Source organism: Taudactylus pleione, unplaced genomic scaffold (assembly GCF_031769625.1).
Source record: "Taudactylus pleione unplaced genomic scaffold, aTauple2 ptg000270l, whole genome shotgun sequence".
Classification (NCBI taxonomy): Eukaryota; Metazoa; Chordata; class Amphibia; order Anura; family Myobatrachidae; genus Taudactylus; species Taudactylus pleione.
The window spans coordinates 9828090-9845302 of NW_028284672.1; the positions used below are offsets into that span (position 1 = coordinate 9828090).

Sequence of the window (17213 nt, forward strand, 5' to 3'; positions counted from 1 at the left end):
ACACTGCGATCGCAACCCTCTCCCTCGCCCAGCAAAGGCGGCCCAGGGTAATGAGTGACAGGAGAGGCCGTTTGTGGGTGGTAACAGGGGCAGGACACTAATAACGGGGGAGTGGAGATGTGAACGCAGGCGTGCCTGAGTGTTTCAACGCCGTTTTAGAGGCGTGCATAATTATCAGGCAGCGTCATAGTACACGTCACTTGCCTTTTTTTACACTGATTTCCTCGCAATGCTTGCGGGAGGGTAAAGCAACTGCAAGCACTGCGTTAGCATCCGATGGTGCTCGATGTAGCAATGTTTTAATACACTTCCTGGAGATGATGTGTTGCTGTGGGCGGCTCTGCCTGTGAGATTGGGCGTACGCACAAAGTGGCCGCTCATTAAGACATGGTGGGCGTGCTTATGCCTTGGCGAGCGTTCGCTTCCCGTGGCGTCACTTTGACAAATTTGCATACGCATCCAGCGAGCGTACGCAGATAGCGACCGGGTCTGAATCAGGCCCAAGGTCTTTACAATTCCTTATTATAGGGCTGACTTTTCCCATCCTTACTTTATCTGTCATATTCAGTGCTGGCCGCAGTATAATAGTGGGGGAGATATGACTTCTGGCTCTGATTCACTAACAACCATTTGAGGGATCTGGACACTCATTTTGTTCTGCTAGCTGGGAAGTAGGGTTCATTGGCTACAAACACATAACTGGAGTTCTCCCTTTGTATGTTTGTGTGTCCTGTGTTGGATTCCTATCCATTCTTATAGAATTATTGGACTCAGCTCTCTTCAACATACTGTAACTAAGTCAGATATATCTTCAGTTATCCGCTAGTCTCTTGTTGGGAAGGTCATTAGGAAGTGGACAATATTGGGATGTCATACTGGTCTTTTTCATTGTAGATGGAAACTAACCTGTAACCCAAGCAGTGACCCATATGAAGGATAGGCGTTTATACTGCACCATTACAATGAAGTTATTAGTTCTCTGTGACGCATTAGTATACTCTTATGTAGGAGGAATTGGCAGCAATAGGTGTACAATGTGTTGGCCATTGGGGTGATAATATATGGCAGAACGACCAGACCATGAAAGGATAAAGTGCCTGTACACTCTGCTACTTCTACTGTTTGGAAAGCCTGAAGGAATAATGTTCTGTAAATATTTTTACCTTCCGTGTTCAATCTGAATTTTGTAATTCCATTTAGATATTGTGATGTGTGTTTTGTTGGCTGAAATGTCAGGGTCCATTTAAAGCTCCAGGATTTTGCTGTGTTTATCAGTATTGCAAAAGCCAACATTGTAATTAAATAGTAGAATGATAAATATTATATATACATTTCACAGTATTGTTTAACAGTTTGGTCTGGATGCACCGACTCCGTACACCAACAATGACACCTGCAAAAATCCTATATTACTATTGAGAGGAGGGGCATCCTAATAAGACAGCAAATGCAATACATATATGTATTTATTAGTGTATAAATCACTCAGTTCAATTGTATTTTGTATATGTTTAGCTTTTTGTTTTCTTATATATTAAGTTGCATCTTGTACAGTATACTGTCTAGTGCTTGGTTTCCAACAGAAAACAATAGGCTGATTGGGAAAGGCCATTTACACAGATAATAGTACGTTCACACATGGCTGTTTTCTCTGTGTTTCCGTTCTCTGGGCCTGAGTCAGAGCCGGACGTTCTGACCAGAGCGCTCGCTCTGAATCAGGGCCGTCCCAGCTAAAATTGGTGCGGCCTCCTGGCCGCTCGCATAGCTGTGGGTGACCACCCACAGCTTGTGCGAGCATCCATGATGATGGTCGTGATGGTCAAGACCATCGGGCTTGCGACGTGACCCTGCGGTAGGGTCTCGCTGCCGCAAGCCCAGGAGTGCTTTTGGCTCTATCAGAGCCGAGAGCACTCCCACTGACATCACTAGTGATGTCAGTGGGGCCGGCCGGCCTCTGTCAACATCGACAGCACGCCCCCTTTGGTGTGAGACCCCGAGCGACGGTTTCCCCGTCGCTCGCCGGGTCTCGCGCATGCGCACGATGGAGCAACCTCCGGCATGCGCACTTGGGCACCATCGACCCGCTTGCAAGTGCTCAGCGCTCGCTAGCGTGTCAGAATCAGGCCCTCTGTGTTTAGCATTGCTGCTCACAGTAACTATGAGGAGGGCACTAGGCAACCACCTTTGTGTAGGACTCATTCCCCTGACACAACAGCAGCCATGTAACCCTGGCTTTTTTTTTTTTTTTTAACCGCTCAGAAATTGTTGTTTATTTAATTAAGTTTCAACATACTTTTAAAAATATATTTAAATATTTTATTTAAAAAGAAATTGCCTAGGGTGTGTCCCATCTCTCCCGTGTCAATTAGCCTTTTGGAGGGCATTATCCCCCAGTGGCAAAAGATCACCTGCCCTTCATTAACATCGCTCTGCATTGCCCCTCGCCCATGGCATTGCCTCTCCCCTACTCCTATATCAGGACACTGCAGAGCATCATCAGTCCCAGAGATCAGTGTAACAGTGCTCGGTGGATACGAAGTTCCCCTCCTTGCACTTTTAGTTTTCAGTGCGTGTGCTCCATTGTGCCGTTTGCACGGCATTCGGGGAGTGTGGTTTTGGCAGCGATGTTGGGGATGAAAGACCGCAACATAACTGCCAGGGGGCCGGAGCTGCAGGAGGAAATACGATTTGCATGAGGGCAGAACGGATTTCATCAGTCACAGCCAGATTCGTGCCTGGTAAGTGCTTAGGGCGTGATTCAGACCCGGCCGCGAGCGCATTGCGGGTCGATGGTGGCCCAGTGCGCACGCCCTGTAGCGAGTGAGAACTTCACTCGCTCCGGGGCTCGCAAAACGGGGCGGCTGTCGATGTTGATCGACAGCTCGCCCCGTTTTGTAGGCGGGTAGGGTGGGTGGTTGCACAAACGGAGGCGTTCCTGAAGGAACGCCTGCCGTTTGTGGGGGCGGCCCTACTGACATCACTAGTGATGTCAGTAGTGGACTTCCGGCTCTATTAGAGCCGGAAGTCCACTAGGCATTGCGAGTGCTAAGACCCTACCTTAGGGTCTCCTCGCATTGCCGATGGTCGCGATAATCGCGACCATCACCAGGCCAATCGCACAAGCCGTGTGTGGGTGGTCACCCACAGCTGTGCGAGCGGCCTGGAGGCCGGAAAAAAAAAGAAAAGAATGCCCTGATACAGAGCGAGCGCTCGCAAATAGCGAGCGCCTCTGAATCATGCCCTTCATTCGCTCTTCTGATTTTTGGAACTTTTTGAGTAACTGGTTTCCATGATACATATAGATAACCTCTTCTTGAATTTTAAGTCCTTGACTGTGTGTGACTGGTAGGGTTTGCTAAAACATATAGGCCCTCATTCAGAGCCGTACACTCTGAGCAGAGCGCACGCTCTGAATGAGGGCCGGCCTCCATGAAAATGGAGTGTCCTCCTGGACGCTCGTATAGCTGTGGGTCACCACCCACAGGCTATACGAGCGTGCAGTTTGATGGCCGCGATGGTCTTGACCATCGCGACCATCGAAACTGCGAGCCGGAGCCTGCGGTTGAGGTTTTCAACCGCAAGCTCCGGAGTGATTTTGGCTCTATCAGAGCCAAAATCACTCCCACTGACATCACTAGTGATGTCAGTGGGCCGGCTTCTGACGGGAGGCGTTCCCGTGGGAACGCCCCCGTCAGGGAGGCACGCCCCCGGCACGCCCACCAAAGGGGGCGTGCTGTCAATCAACATCGACAGCACGCCCCCTTTGATCAGACACAACGAGCGAAGGACTTTCCTTCGCTCGTCGCGTCTGGCGCTTGCGCACGACGGAGCTCCCTCCGTCGTGCGCATGCTCGGTCCAGAACATCGACCCACTTGCGAGCAGACAGCCGCTCGCGAGTGGGTCTGAATCAGGCCCATAGTTCCATAACAGAGCCAATAGTATGCTTAAATCCGGTAAAATACGTAGAGTTGGCTATGAACAATACATTTACTTATTCAGCCTAAATAAACATGTTTCTCTGAAATAAGTGATGAAAACAAATGATCCCCAAGTGTCTATGTGCATAATGTGGAGTTTCAGCCTGACTTGTTTTTATATACATGATTTTATCAGCCTGTGATATTTGGATGACTATGGGCCTGATTCATTACTGATCGCTATTGCGAATACGCATGCAGGCAGCCGATTGTTGCGTACTGTGCATGCACGTACGCGAACGCATCACTGCGATCGCAGAGACCACCTAGAGTAGTCGCAGATGGATTGATAGGAAGTGAGCGTTTGGGGGTGCTGACAGATGGGGTGGTCGGCAGAACGCAGGCGTGCCAGTGCATGTGAACGCCGTTACGGGGCGTGCATAAACTAGCCACTGCGATGCCATACGCAGCTTGAGTGTTCACTGTGTACAGGAAAGTTAGCAATTTATAAGTGAGGTCTGACCTTGTATCATTGTGAGTGAGGCTCCGATGTTACTTGATGTTACCAATGTTTTCGCTGACTTGCAAGGTATTACGGATGTGAGTAAGGGGAAGTGGGCGTGTTTATGTTGGCCTGCGACGGCATTGGGATTGCAAACATTAGCATACTTTTGCAGCAGACCTGCGTGTGTAATCGCATCTGCGATCCGTAATGAGTCAAGGCCTAGATCCAGAATTGTATTGTTTTTATATGGCTGCTATACAAATCTGTGCATACCAAACCATAGTGAAAACTCTGCTTACCCATTCCCACTCGCCATGAGTGTGTGTACGCGCCTCGCAGGTTTCCCACTCGCCATGAGTGTGTGTACGCGCCTCGCAGGTTTCCCACCCGCCATGAGTGTGTGTACGCGCCTCGCAGGTTTCCCACCCGCCATGAGTGTGTGTACGCGCCTCGCAGGTTTCCCACCCGCCGTGTGTGTACACGCCTCACAGGTTTCCCACCCGCCATGAGTGTGTGTACGCGCCTCGCAGGTTTCCCACCCGCCATGAGTGTGTGTACGCGCCTCACAGGTTTCCCACCCGCCATGAGTGTGTGTACGCGCCTCGCAGGTTTCCCACCCGCCATGAGTGTGTGTACGCGCCTCGCAGGTTTCCCACCCGCCGTGAGTGTGTGTACGCGCCTCGCAGGTTTCCCACCCGCCGTGAGTGTGTGTACACGCCTCACAGGTTTCCCACCCGCCATGAGTGTGTGTACGCGCCTCGCAGGTTTCCCACCTGCCATGAGTGTGTGTACGCGCCTCGCAGGTTTCCCACCCGCCATGAGTGTGTGTACGCGCCTCGCAGGTTTCCCACCCGCCATGAGTGTGTGTACTCATCTCGCTGGTTTCTATATGACTGTAGACTGGTTTTATTTTTAAAGAAACAGTCCATTTTTTTAATTTTATTGTACTGTGTCCTATTTGTATAACTATGTAATTATTTAAAAGAAATTATTTGTTTTTGTCAGAGTTATGTCTATTTTTTCACTGGTATAAATCTTTCTATCTGCATACTGTACTTACCATAAAATGCAAACACTTCTGTACATGACTTGTATGTTTATAACTGTATAATGCCTTCAGTTCGTATTGAGCAAATTTCACTATTAGCTTTATTTTATTATTAAAAAGGGGATTGGATAAAATCCCAGCACTGTACAAAAAATAGTATATGTTATTCCACTTGATGGCCTATTCTGTATATAAAGATTAATGCATATCATATTATTTGTGCTGCCTCGTTATTATACCATATCATTAAGTAACAATAAGAGACCCAGTGGATATTGGACCATACTTGCCTAGACTCTTGCTTTCCGCGGGAGCCTCCCGCTTTAAGGTGGGAGCTCCCGCTACCCCGCAATATAAAGGGAATCTCCCGTTTTCCCCACTGCCCCGTCCAAAATCGTAGCTGTGCATGCGCGACAGTCCGGATGTGACAGGGGCAGGGTTTGAGAGGGCATGACGCACTTGGCTGGACGTCATGCTTATTGGCCGGCCACCGCGGGGTTGTGAGTGTGGCTGTATGCGCGGGTGGTCGGCCGTGTCATGCTGCGACAGCGCTGCCTTTACGGCCACAGTTCCCTTACCTCCTCTCCACAATGCAGCGGGACCCGCTTTCTCCTCCGCAGCAGCCAAGAGAACTGAGCAGCAGAGTCATGTGAACCAGGTAAGTAACTGTGTAACCTGCACACTGTACAGGGAGGGTGATTAGAGTGATATATGAGGGGAGGGGACACAGCTTCTAGTACACACTGATATGTGGTATTATTATTATTAGGGGAGAAGGGACTGTACAGTGATATATGAGGGGAGGGGACACAGCTTCTAGTACACACTGATATGTGGTATTATTATTATTAGGGGAGAAGGGACTGTACAGTGATATATGAGGGGAGGGGACACAGCTTCTAGTACACACTGATATGTGGTATTATTATATAGGGGAGAAGGGACTGTACAGTGATATACGAGGGGAGGGGACACAGCTTCTAGTACACACTGATATGTGGTATTATTATTATATAGGGGAGAAGGGACTGTACAGTGATATGTGAGGGGAGGGGACACAGTTCCCAGTACACACTATGTGGTATTATTATATAGGGGAGAAGGGACTGTACAGTGATATATGAGGGGAGGGGGCACAGCTCCCAGTACACACTATGTGGTATTATTATTATATAGGGGAGAAGGGACTGTACAGTGATATGTGAGGGGAGGGGACACAGCTCCCAGTACACACTATGTGGTATTATTATTATATAGGGGAGAAGGGACTGTACAGTGATATATGAGGGGAGGGGACACAGCTCCCAGTACACACTATGTGGTATTATTATTATATAGGGGAGAAGGGACTGTACAGTGATATATGAGGGGAGGGGACACAGCTCCCAGTACACACTATGTGGTATTATTATTATATAGGGGAGAAGGGACTGTACAGCAGGGTTGCTTACCCTCCCGATTTTAGCGGGAGTCTCCCTGTTTTTAATACACCCTCCCGGTCCCCCGCAAACATTACTTCAACTCCCGGTTTCTTCTACCCTTTGGATTGCGCATGTGCAAAACCTGACTGACGGTGGGGGGGTCTGCAAGTGGGAACGTCATGACATCACAACGCGTGACGCCATGATACTTAGTGGGCCGCCACCGCGGGGACGTGGGTAGATGTGGCCAGCTAGTCAGCAGTCAGTGCGCACATGGAGTGTGCTTGGGCGCTGCGGGCGGATTGGAGCCGAGCCGAGCCACCAGCGCTGCACTGTACAGAGACATCAGCGCAGGACAGGTGTGGTGGCCTTTTCTCCCCCCACGGTGGCCTCAATGTAATTATAAGCGGCCAATGAGACCTGTCACCTCCACTAATGGGGGCTGAGTGTCACGGGCATTATTAACTGCACTTTGAAAGGGCACTCACTGACAGCCAATAAATGGATGGCTGACAGTGAGTAGCCAATAAATGGATGGCTGACAGTGAGTAGCCAATAAATGGATGGCTGACAGTGAGTAGCCAATAAATGGATGGCTGACAGTGAGTAGCCAATAAATGGATGGCTGACAGTAAGTGCCCTTTCAGAGTGCAGTTAATGCCTGTGACTGGTCACTGGATATATATCACAATAAGGGAGCTCTGACTAAAATACAGCTGCCCCTAATCATTGGAAACTATTGTCTGAGGACATTTTATGGTTAACAATAGTCAATATTTGATTTATGTATTTTTTTAAACAAGCAGCTGTACCATAAAATGTCCTCAAACAATAGTATGGTAGTATGATACCCATAGAAACAGGACACGCCCCTAAATCACAACCGACACACCCATAGGTGGAGCTAGACACGCCCCCTTCAGCGGCACATTCTGCTACCACCTACAATCTCCCTGAAACTAGTTTTCAAAAGTAGGCAAGTATGTATTGGACTCTTTTTCATTAAGCACGGTCACTATGGAAATCACACAGACAAACATGCGAGTTATCACACTGGTTATAGGTAAATGCTGCTCTGTGACAGAGTCATGTATTACTGCGTACCACTGACAGCAAAATATATTACACTAAATTACAGTAATTAGGAGATGTGACCCCCATATGCAGATTTCCATATATATTTAATTATCGCACCATGTTAACACTATGGGGTATATTTACTAAAGTGCAGGTTAGATGTTGCCCATAGCAACCATTGAGATTCTAGGTATTATCTTCTATAAGCTGCTAGACTTTAGTAAATATACCCTGCAAGATATCCCTGACCCAGAAGAACCAAGTGACACCTACATAAGGTCAATATATAATGAATGTAACCCCCAAAAGATGCTCCGTATCCATTTACCTGATGTTCTTTTCATTAGCAACACTTAATGTTACTCATATACCCCAGGATACCACCCTGCCTGAGCAGAGTCCAGTAATAACTATATCCCAATGAAGTGCAACATACAGAAGATGCTGCTCCTAAAATCAGTGCCAGGATGATGCATAGTAACATACCTGGTCTAGCGGAACACAAAAGAGGCTGGTGCAGAGGTCAGCGTGTGTATGTTTAAGGGCCGAATTTGTCTTGCTCCGTAGCTGAGTATGGGCCTGATGCAGCAAGGATCGCAGATGCAATCGAGTACGCAAGCCTTCTGCAAGAGTATGCTAATGTTTGCAATTGCAAAGCACTCGCACAGACAACATGCAGACCCCCACATCCCCTCTCGCACATCCATAATACCTTGCAATGCAGCCAAAACATCGGTACCATCGGTGCCACTCACACAATTAAGGCAGGTCAGACCTCACTTATAAATTGCTAACTTTCCTGTACACAGTGAACACTCAAGCTACGTATGGCATCGCAGTGACAAATTTATGCACGCCCCTGTAACGTCATTCAAACGCCCTGGCACGCCTGCGTTTGGCCGACCACTCCCCATAACCACCCACAAACGGCACTTCCTGTCAATCACTGTACAATGCATCTGCGTGAGCTCTGCAATCGTTTTCCCGTTCGCAGTGAGCCACATGCGCAATGCGATGCATACGCATGAGCAGAAATTAAACATCGGTCGTCTGCGTACGTATTGGCATCTGCTATCCTTGCTGAATAAGGCCCTATGTGCGACTTGTATGAATAACAGTAGCATCTCCGCTTGTGACTGATGGGCACGTAGGCAAAGGTCAGAGGGCGTGTTTTCAGACATACCTTTTGCACAAAGGATAGGGTGGGTGTGAGTGTGCCCTGATGTAGACAATGACAGCTTTGTAACAAAGGATAGGATAGGTACGGGTTCACTCAGATGCATACAACTTTGCATATAGGCAAATATACAGAGAGCTAGGACAACCTGCTTGCATTCACCGCCTATATCACTGGAGTGGTAAAGTAGGCCCACTTGGGAGGAGTGACGTCTGTCATGTACCAGCTCATGGTAGTGTCAGCCCTGACAAGTGCGAAGTAAGTACGTCACACAGAGATTGTGTATGTCACACTGGATCATGTTAAGTCCCCTAGGGTGTCACGCTGGGCTCTAAGTGATCCCCTTCTGAGGGGTTGAAAGCTGAGATCCCTGGGTGAGGAATGTAAGAGAGGCGAGGGGCCTGGATATATGTTCTCCTCATCCACAAGTATCAGATGTTTGCGAGACCCGACCAAAGGCGCGGAGACTAACCTGCCGAGAGGTGTTCACCAGTGACCCCTCCAATCGGAATATGGGTTTCGCTGCTCCCGACAAGCAGGTCGCGGCCCTTTGATCAGGTATCTGATACAAGTGGGAACTGGGGAAAAGTATATCACGACGGCCCAGTGAGGCACTTAGGAGAAGTACAGTTTCTATACCAATCGGTATAGTGAAGGCACACAGGAGGACAGTTTCCACAGGAATTACTGGAGTCCACAGAGAAGGAGGAGACTTCACTGACACTGGAGATGGATGGTGATTGCACCAGAGGCTGGTGTGGTGATTGTACACTAAGTTGCGCACCAGGTACACAACGTGCGACTCCTGACGCACCAGAGGGTGGTGCGGTGATGGTACTTATAATAGCACACAGGCAAGATGTTAGACGCTCTGTTGCACGAGGAGGTGGTATTTGTAATAGCACACAGGCAACATGTTAGACACTCTGCTGCACAAGGAGATGGTACTTGAAACGCTGGAAGGATTAACAACAAGGGAACTTGGAACGAAGTGACGGCAAGCATACATTAGAAGTACAACATTGTTCAGGCAACTTCCTGGTGTCCTGGAACTGGTAAAATACCCGGAGGTAGCAGTTGATAGGAGGACAGCGTCAGCTGACCAAGACCATGCTACCATTGGTTGGAGATACTGTCATATGAGAATTAACTGTCATGGCAGCGCCCATGACAGAAACCACAATATCCACGAAACAGGGCCGCTCATGGAAGTCCACATGCACCTAAGGCAAAATCCTCAGTGCGTCACCCGCCGCCGCACCTGACGTCTGACTGCACGAGCAGTCAGGGGAATCCGGCGCAGAGGTGAGCAACGGCCGATCCTAGGCTGAACCCTGACATAGGGGAAGCAAAAGGCCAATCCCAATACCTCTCCCCTAAAAATAATCTTTAAATGCAGTGTGCAGCAGGAGTTCACTGCACTTGTCAACGCATTTAGCATTTGTCCTGGAATCGGGATAATAGTCCTGAATGACAGGGAATGATGGTATTTAGCATGACAGTAGCTACTATAGGATAAAATAGACTAGCCTTCTTCCTGGTAATAGGATTTATAGGGGACAATTCAAGTAAAAGCGATGCCCACTAGTTGTTGGCGTTTGGACAAATTCCCTGACAACTTTCCGCCACAAACATCTGCAATGCAGCTGTGGGCTGCTGTCCAGGAACCGAGAGATTTCCCTCCAAAATCGGTAGTTCCGGTAGAGTAATCATGTACCATAATTCTCCCAAACTAATAAATTGCCTTGTTAAACTCCACACTTCATCTGCTAGACCTTATTACTGGCATAAGCCTATTGTGTTTGGTAGGGATGATGCTGTGCCTTACTTCTGGAAACATGGGGCCTGATTCAGAGCCGGACGCAATTAGCGCTCGCTCGTCCAGAAAATAGGGGTGGCTATTCAAATGAACCGTTCGCTCTTTGCGGTCTGTTCACGCCTCTAGGTCTGAACGAGCGAACAAAACTTGCGGTCGTTTTTTGTAAAAATACGCCCCCTGGCCGCTCGCATCCTACGTCATGTCCGCTATTTATTAGATTAATCGAGTACATCGACCAGGGTATGAACTGCTCGTTATTCTTGTGGTTGGTTTTTGCTACCACAATTTTGCGAGCAGTTCTGGCTAAAAAATAACCCAGTGACGTGGTCAATGACGCTGCTGTTTTAATTATGCACACCCATAAAACGCCCGTTTTGACCTTTAAGCACGCCTGCGTTCGGATCTCCACTCCCCGTTTTCAAGCACCTTCCCCTGTTACCACCCACATACGCCTCTTTCTGTCCCTCAAATTATCAGGCATTCGCTAGTTTGCGAGCACATGAATTTCGACCGCACTGACTGGTTCGCGCATGCGTACTAAAAACCGTACGCATGCGCAGATGTGCGAACATCGCTCGGAACGAGCGTACTGCCGCTAGCGAGTGGCTCTGAATGAGGGCCATTATTCCAATCCTCACCTATGGAAGGCCTCCACCCTGCATGTCACTAAGTGAAACAAAGTGCTGTTTTTCAGAAGCAAACAAAGTACACACATATATATATGTTGCTATTGTAAGGAAAGGGATCATGGGGAGTTGACTCAGGAGAGAGGCTATGTACACTGAGGCCCTGATTCAGAGGCGCTCGTAAAAAGTGAGCGCTCGCTCTGAATCAGATCGGGCGCTGTTTTTTTTAGTTGTGGCCTCTTGGCCGCTCGCATAGCTGTGGGTTACCACCCACAGCTTATGCGAGCGGCCAGGTGATGGTCAAGGCCATCGCGACCATCGGGCTTGCGACGAGACCCTTGCGGTAGGGTCTCGTTGCCGCAAGCCCCAGAGAGCTCCTGGCTCTAATAGAGCCGGAAGCTCTCCCACTGACATCACTGGTGATGTCAGTGGGGCCACCCACAAACGGCAGGCGTACGCTTGGGAACGCCTCCGTTTGTGAAGCCATCCCCCCGCCACGCCTACAAAACGGGGCGAGCTGTCGATCAACATCGACAGCCGCATTTTTCATTTAAGTGCCTTTTGCGCTCGCTCCAGGGGCACGCGCACGCCGTGTGTGCGCACTGGCACACCATCGACCCGCTTGCGAGCGGGTCTGAATCAGGCCCTGAGAGTGTTATCCTAATGTACTGGACAACTGGGGGTTCGAATGATGCACAGGTGTTTTTTGTGGCCTCCTTATTCAACCAAAGGAGGGCCTCATATTGATGTAGCTGTCAGACATCTTGTTATCATTTGTTGTAAGTCTTTTAAATCATCCATCTTGTTCTTCAATTGGTCCGCACATGTTCCCATCAACAATATGCTTTGGGGCCCGCTATAATTTTATGGTTGTCCTGCCGAATAGTTTACTCAATGGAATTCATCACCTCAGAATTACCTCTATCCATGGTGAATCTGGCAGCATACCTCCCAACTGTCCCACTTTGTGGGTGCTGTTCCGCTGTCCCACCCGCAGGCCGCAGAGTCCCGTGGTGGTGGGGGATAGGGAGGCTCACTCACTCCCTGCTCTGCTTAGCATTGCAAGCAGTGAATAGATGCCGTGCATATGCGTGTGGCGTCTATTCACAGGAGAGAGGGACTGGGGGCAGCCCAGCAGTTCCGAGAGCGCGGGGCATGTCCCCAGCGTAACATAAATGGGGAGCGTGTGTGGCTCGTGGGAACTGGTCCACGGTTGCCTTGCACCCAGAGTTACCTTGTTCCCAGTGACTCTGGCACTATGCCTGAACGTTTGTTTTCCTGTGCGCATGCGACATGTTCCCGAATATAACTGGGAAGATGCCACCTCAGAGGAGAAGGGACCCGCTTGCCGGCATAAGATAAGTATATGTGGAGCTGGGGGGCCGGCTACTCAGAGGAGGGGGCCTGCTGCACTAGCCCCCTTGAGCATTGATACGCCCCTGCTAACAGTTAAATGAAAAATGTGCCTTTTGCGTATATGAATAAATAAATCTGTACACTTACATTTCTGAGGGTGTATTTTAACTTGCACAATGCACATATCTAATCCTGTAACATCCGGAATACTCCCAAGTGTTGGGCCCAACAGTTTCTAACTAATTTAAAATGTTTGATCTTTCTTCTGAGGCCAGAAATCAGATAATTCAAAAATGTTAATTCACTTGAAAACTATGTATAAAAATATGAAGCTGCTCAGGGGCCCCGACCCCACCAGTAGGCCCCACAGACTGCACGCACCACCTATTGCATTGTGAGATTGTAACAATCACTGCTGTCTGCTGTGCGGCTGGGGAGAAAGGTAGTGTAGTCATACCGCCATGGTCTCCGGGTAGGGATGGACAGCAATGGTCAAAGTTTGCTGACATCAATGTTTTCTTGCAATTGTAGTGGTTTTATTATTCAATGGCAGCGTTCCAATGTTTGCCATGATTGAATGGTAATGATTCGAAGGTGGTCCGATGGTTACATTGCTGTCATGCTGTGTGACAGGCACGGCTGGATGTATGGGAAATGTATGTGGCTGCGCTGCTGCCAGATGGTGAAGTCATGCAACAGCTCGGTTGTGTAGAAACTAAAGTTGAAGCAAAGTGCCAGTCCGGCTCCGATTCAGTCCCGCCCCGGGTGAGGGTATTGCACATGTGCAAATTAGGATAATTGAACATGCTCAAAACTTGTGGAGGTGTACAGTGATAATGTGTCATGGAAACAGGTTTGGGTTTGGTGCACTGCCTGTGATAATGGCAGGACAGACATTCAATGTGAGCAGTGATCCGTCCAGCCAACAACGTCCACCACAGGTGACAATTTGTGCTGCATTGAAGGTCTGATTCAGGAGGACAGAAGCATTTGAGATAGTGATACTGCTGACAGACTGAACATCTCAGTGGGTACTGTGCACAACATTGTTCATGAGCAACTGGGGTACAGGAAAAAGTGTTCACACTGTGTACTGAAGCAACTCGCAGAAGTTCACTACACCAACAGGATGGGATTGTCTCTTGTGCACTTGACGTGGAACTGTGACGAGGGAGTGCAGTTCCTGCAGCGTATTGTTACAGACGATGAAACGTGGGTGCATCATGTGACACCGGAGATGAAGCAAGTATCCATGACATGGAAACACATCGTCACCACCTTTAAAGAAATTCAAAACAACTCGATCAGCAAAGAAAATCATTGCGACCGTGTTTTGGGTCCACAAGTTGATTTCCTCACCAAGGATGATACTGTAAATGCTGCCCGCTATTGTGACACATTGAGCTGGTTGCGGAGGGCAATTCATTGAAAACAACCTGGGTTGCTGCGAACAGGTATCGTATTGCTGCACAATAACGTCATGCCACACTCAGCCAACCGCATGTGTGAGTCATTACAGCGCTATCATGTGGAGGTACTTGACCATCCTCTCTATAGCCCATGCTGGGATAGATGCCTTTGATGTACCATTGAAACAAATCCTTACACAAGTATGGGGACTATGTGGAAAAATAATCTGTGCCAAGGCCATACTATTGATTATACGTATATGTAGGAATTTAATAAGTTTACGGAATGAGACATCTTATTACATTATTTATTGAACCACCATCGTACAATGTTAAACTGAAGAGATTAATTTTATTTCGCTAGGTAATGTGTGTTAGCTGTAGTAGCTGGGGGTATCACATACTCTAGGCATTTTTACAACAGGTCAGAGTGTCGAAAACCTGTTTTTGACATGAGTGCAGTGTACACACTCAGGGGTCTATTTACTAAGCCTTGGATGGAGATAAAGTCAACGGAGATAAATACCAACCAACCAGCTCCTAGCTGTCATTGTTCTAACACAGCCTGTGACATGGCAGTTAGGAGCTGATTGGTTGGTACTTTATCTATGTTGACTTTATCTCCATCCAAGGCTTAGTAAATAGACCTGCAGTGCATGCTAGCAGCAAAGACTGTGTTATGGTTAGCATTACTGCCTCACAGCACTGAGATCGTGAGTTAAATTCCCACTATTGCAGTGTTTAGTTTGTATATTTCCCTGTGCTTGCCTGGGTTTCCTCCCACACTCCAAAAATATACTGGTAGGTTAATTGGAAATTAACCCTAGTGTATCAGTGTGTGAGCATGTAATAGCAAATATAGATTGTAAGCTCTGCTGGGGGCAGGACTGATGTGTAAGCCAAATATTCTCATACAAGTCAGGAAAATAATGTCAATAGAAATCCCAGGCGTTAGTAACACTATTAATACCCACCCACCACATTCCTCTCTCCAGCAATGTATAGCATTCACCCATGTGACCAAGAGAATGAGCAATCACGTGACATAGACACACCGTTGCCAGGAGCTCCTGTCAATCACTGTCACACCCCTCACCCGCCCAACTTTACGACCTGACGGTTTTACGACATTTGCCACAAGACGTCTATACACAACACGCATGCTCGGCAGTAGCCGCCATCTTCCTCCACCCAGGCCATCGGGTCTTGTGAAGTTTCTCACCGGGAGTCTTCGCTATCACTGTCCTCCCCGCTTAGAGTGATACGTGGATGAACTTATCTGCGGGATGTGTGTCAGATCTTACTGGACAGTTGTTTAAGAAATGATGATGGTATTTTTTTCCCTTGGGTGTACCAAGATGGCGTCTGTCAGGTGTGTGTTGGTGCAGGCGCGCCCTCTAGCAGACGGAGGAGGCAGTAGCGTCTGCCGTAAGTGTTCCCGTATCGCCGGGGAGGTCATTGCAGAAGGAGAGGACCGAGGCCCTCAGTCATTCCTCCCGCTGACATGCTCCGCCTGTGCCTGAGGCTCCGTGGCCCGGTCCGCTCTGTCCTGCCGGCCCGGGGACACGGGAACCCAGCAGGGCGGCTCCGGAGGTACCACATGGGAGCAGGGAGCCGGCTCAGAGCCCTTATCGGGGACCCAGGCAGCGCTTCTGCAGCCCGGCTGCTGGGGAGACAGGGAGCCGAGGCCGGGCGGAGGTGGTACAGTCTGCCTCCCCATCAGAAGGTGAGCTGGGGGGCTGACAGTGGGGACACAGCTAGGCAGCATGCTGGTGTAACTACAAGTCCCAGAAAGCTATGTCTTCCTCTCTGTGCATGCTGGGACTTGTGGTTCCCCAGTACATGGATTGCACACACCTGTATTTGGCAGTGTTGGGGGCAGTGTCCACACATAGCTACATCACCAGGGTGGAAGGTCACAGTGGCATAATGTGAACTGGTGTTTCTCTATGGCATAATGTGAGCTGTGGGCACTACCGTGTATTCATCATACTTGTGGTGCTGGGAGCACTTACACATTACACTTTTATATTTTTTAATGACATCACCAGTATATCATATTGACAATTTTATTGATACAGGACCTCACAAGCTAGTTGCCGTGTAACCCCACAAACCTTAAACCAGCCTTGGTTGATGGATAGAGGTGCAGCGTGAGCCAAACTGCTGGGTGAAGGGCAGCAGGGAATGTATAGCAGATCTGTGTAACGTGTTGACATAGTTTTGTTCAAGGTGACAATGAGTTAATATAGATCACAGATTCTCAAACTCAGTCCTTGGGACCCCAAACAGTGCATGTTTTCCAGAATCACAAGTGAAATAATTAGTTCCACCTGTAATCCAGTAAAATGTCAGTGAATAATGAATACACCTGTGTACCTAATGGGTGACCAGGAAAACATGACCTGTGTGGTGTCCTGAAGACCGAGTTTGAGAACCACTGCTATAGATAAAGGGTTGCTGCTATTTCCAAGTTGGAGAAAGGACCTCTGTGACGTAGACACCATGTGACCGCTGCAGGAGGCTGGACAGCTCCTGCGTTACCATCCACTAGGGCATAGAGGGGGAATAAATATCTGTGGCGAGCGCTGATACCGCTTCTCCCCATGTATGATCGGGGGGCTGGGCTGTAAATGGCAGGGGCGCTATGCAAGATAGCAGCGCCTATAGCCAGGTCAATGTATGAACAGTCAGTTCGCCTGACCATTCTGCCCGCTGCAGCTGTCGAACTCGACAACTGCAGCTTGGCGATGCCCTATTCCCATAGCAGGGACAGTGCTGTCCCTGCTGCGGTGGCTGCTGGCTCCAGGGCTGCACGCAGGATCTCGCGATACTTCCGACATCCCGCGCATGCTCA

The 17213-nt window shown here is 48.8% G+C and overlaps 1 protein-coding gene across 1 annotated transcript in view; it reads left to right on the forward strand.

Moving 5' to 3' along the window:
• The first annotated feature begins 15749 nt into the window (after positions 1-15749).
• DLAT (dihydrolipoamide S-acetyltransferase) overlaps positions 15750-17213 on the forward strand; it is a 41334-nt gene continuing 39870 nt past the window's right edge. The window contains exon 1 of the mRNA XM_088481379.1: positions 15750-16082. Within this exon, the coding sequence (XP_088337505.1) occupies positions 15861-16082 (222 nt within the window). The 5' untranslated portion in view covers positions 15750-15860. The remainder of the gene's footprint in view (positions 16083-17213) is intronic.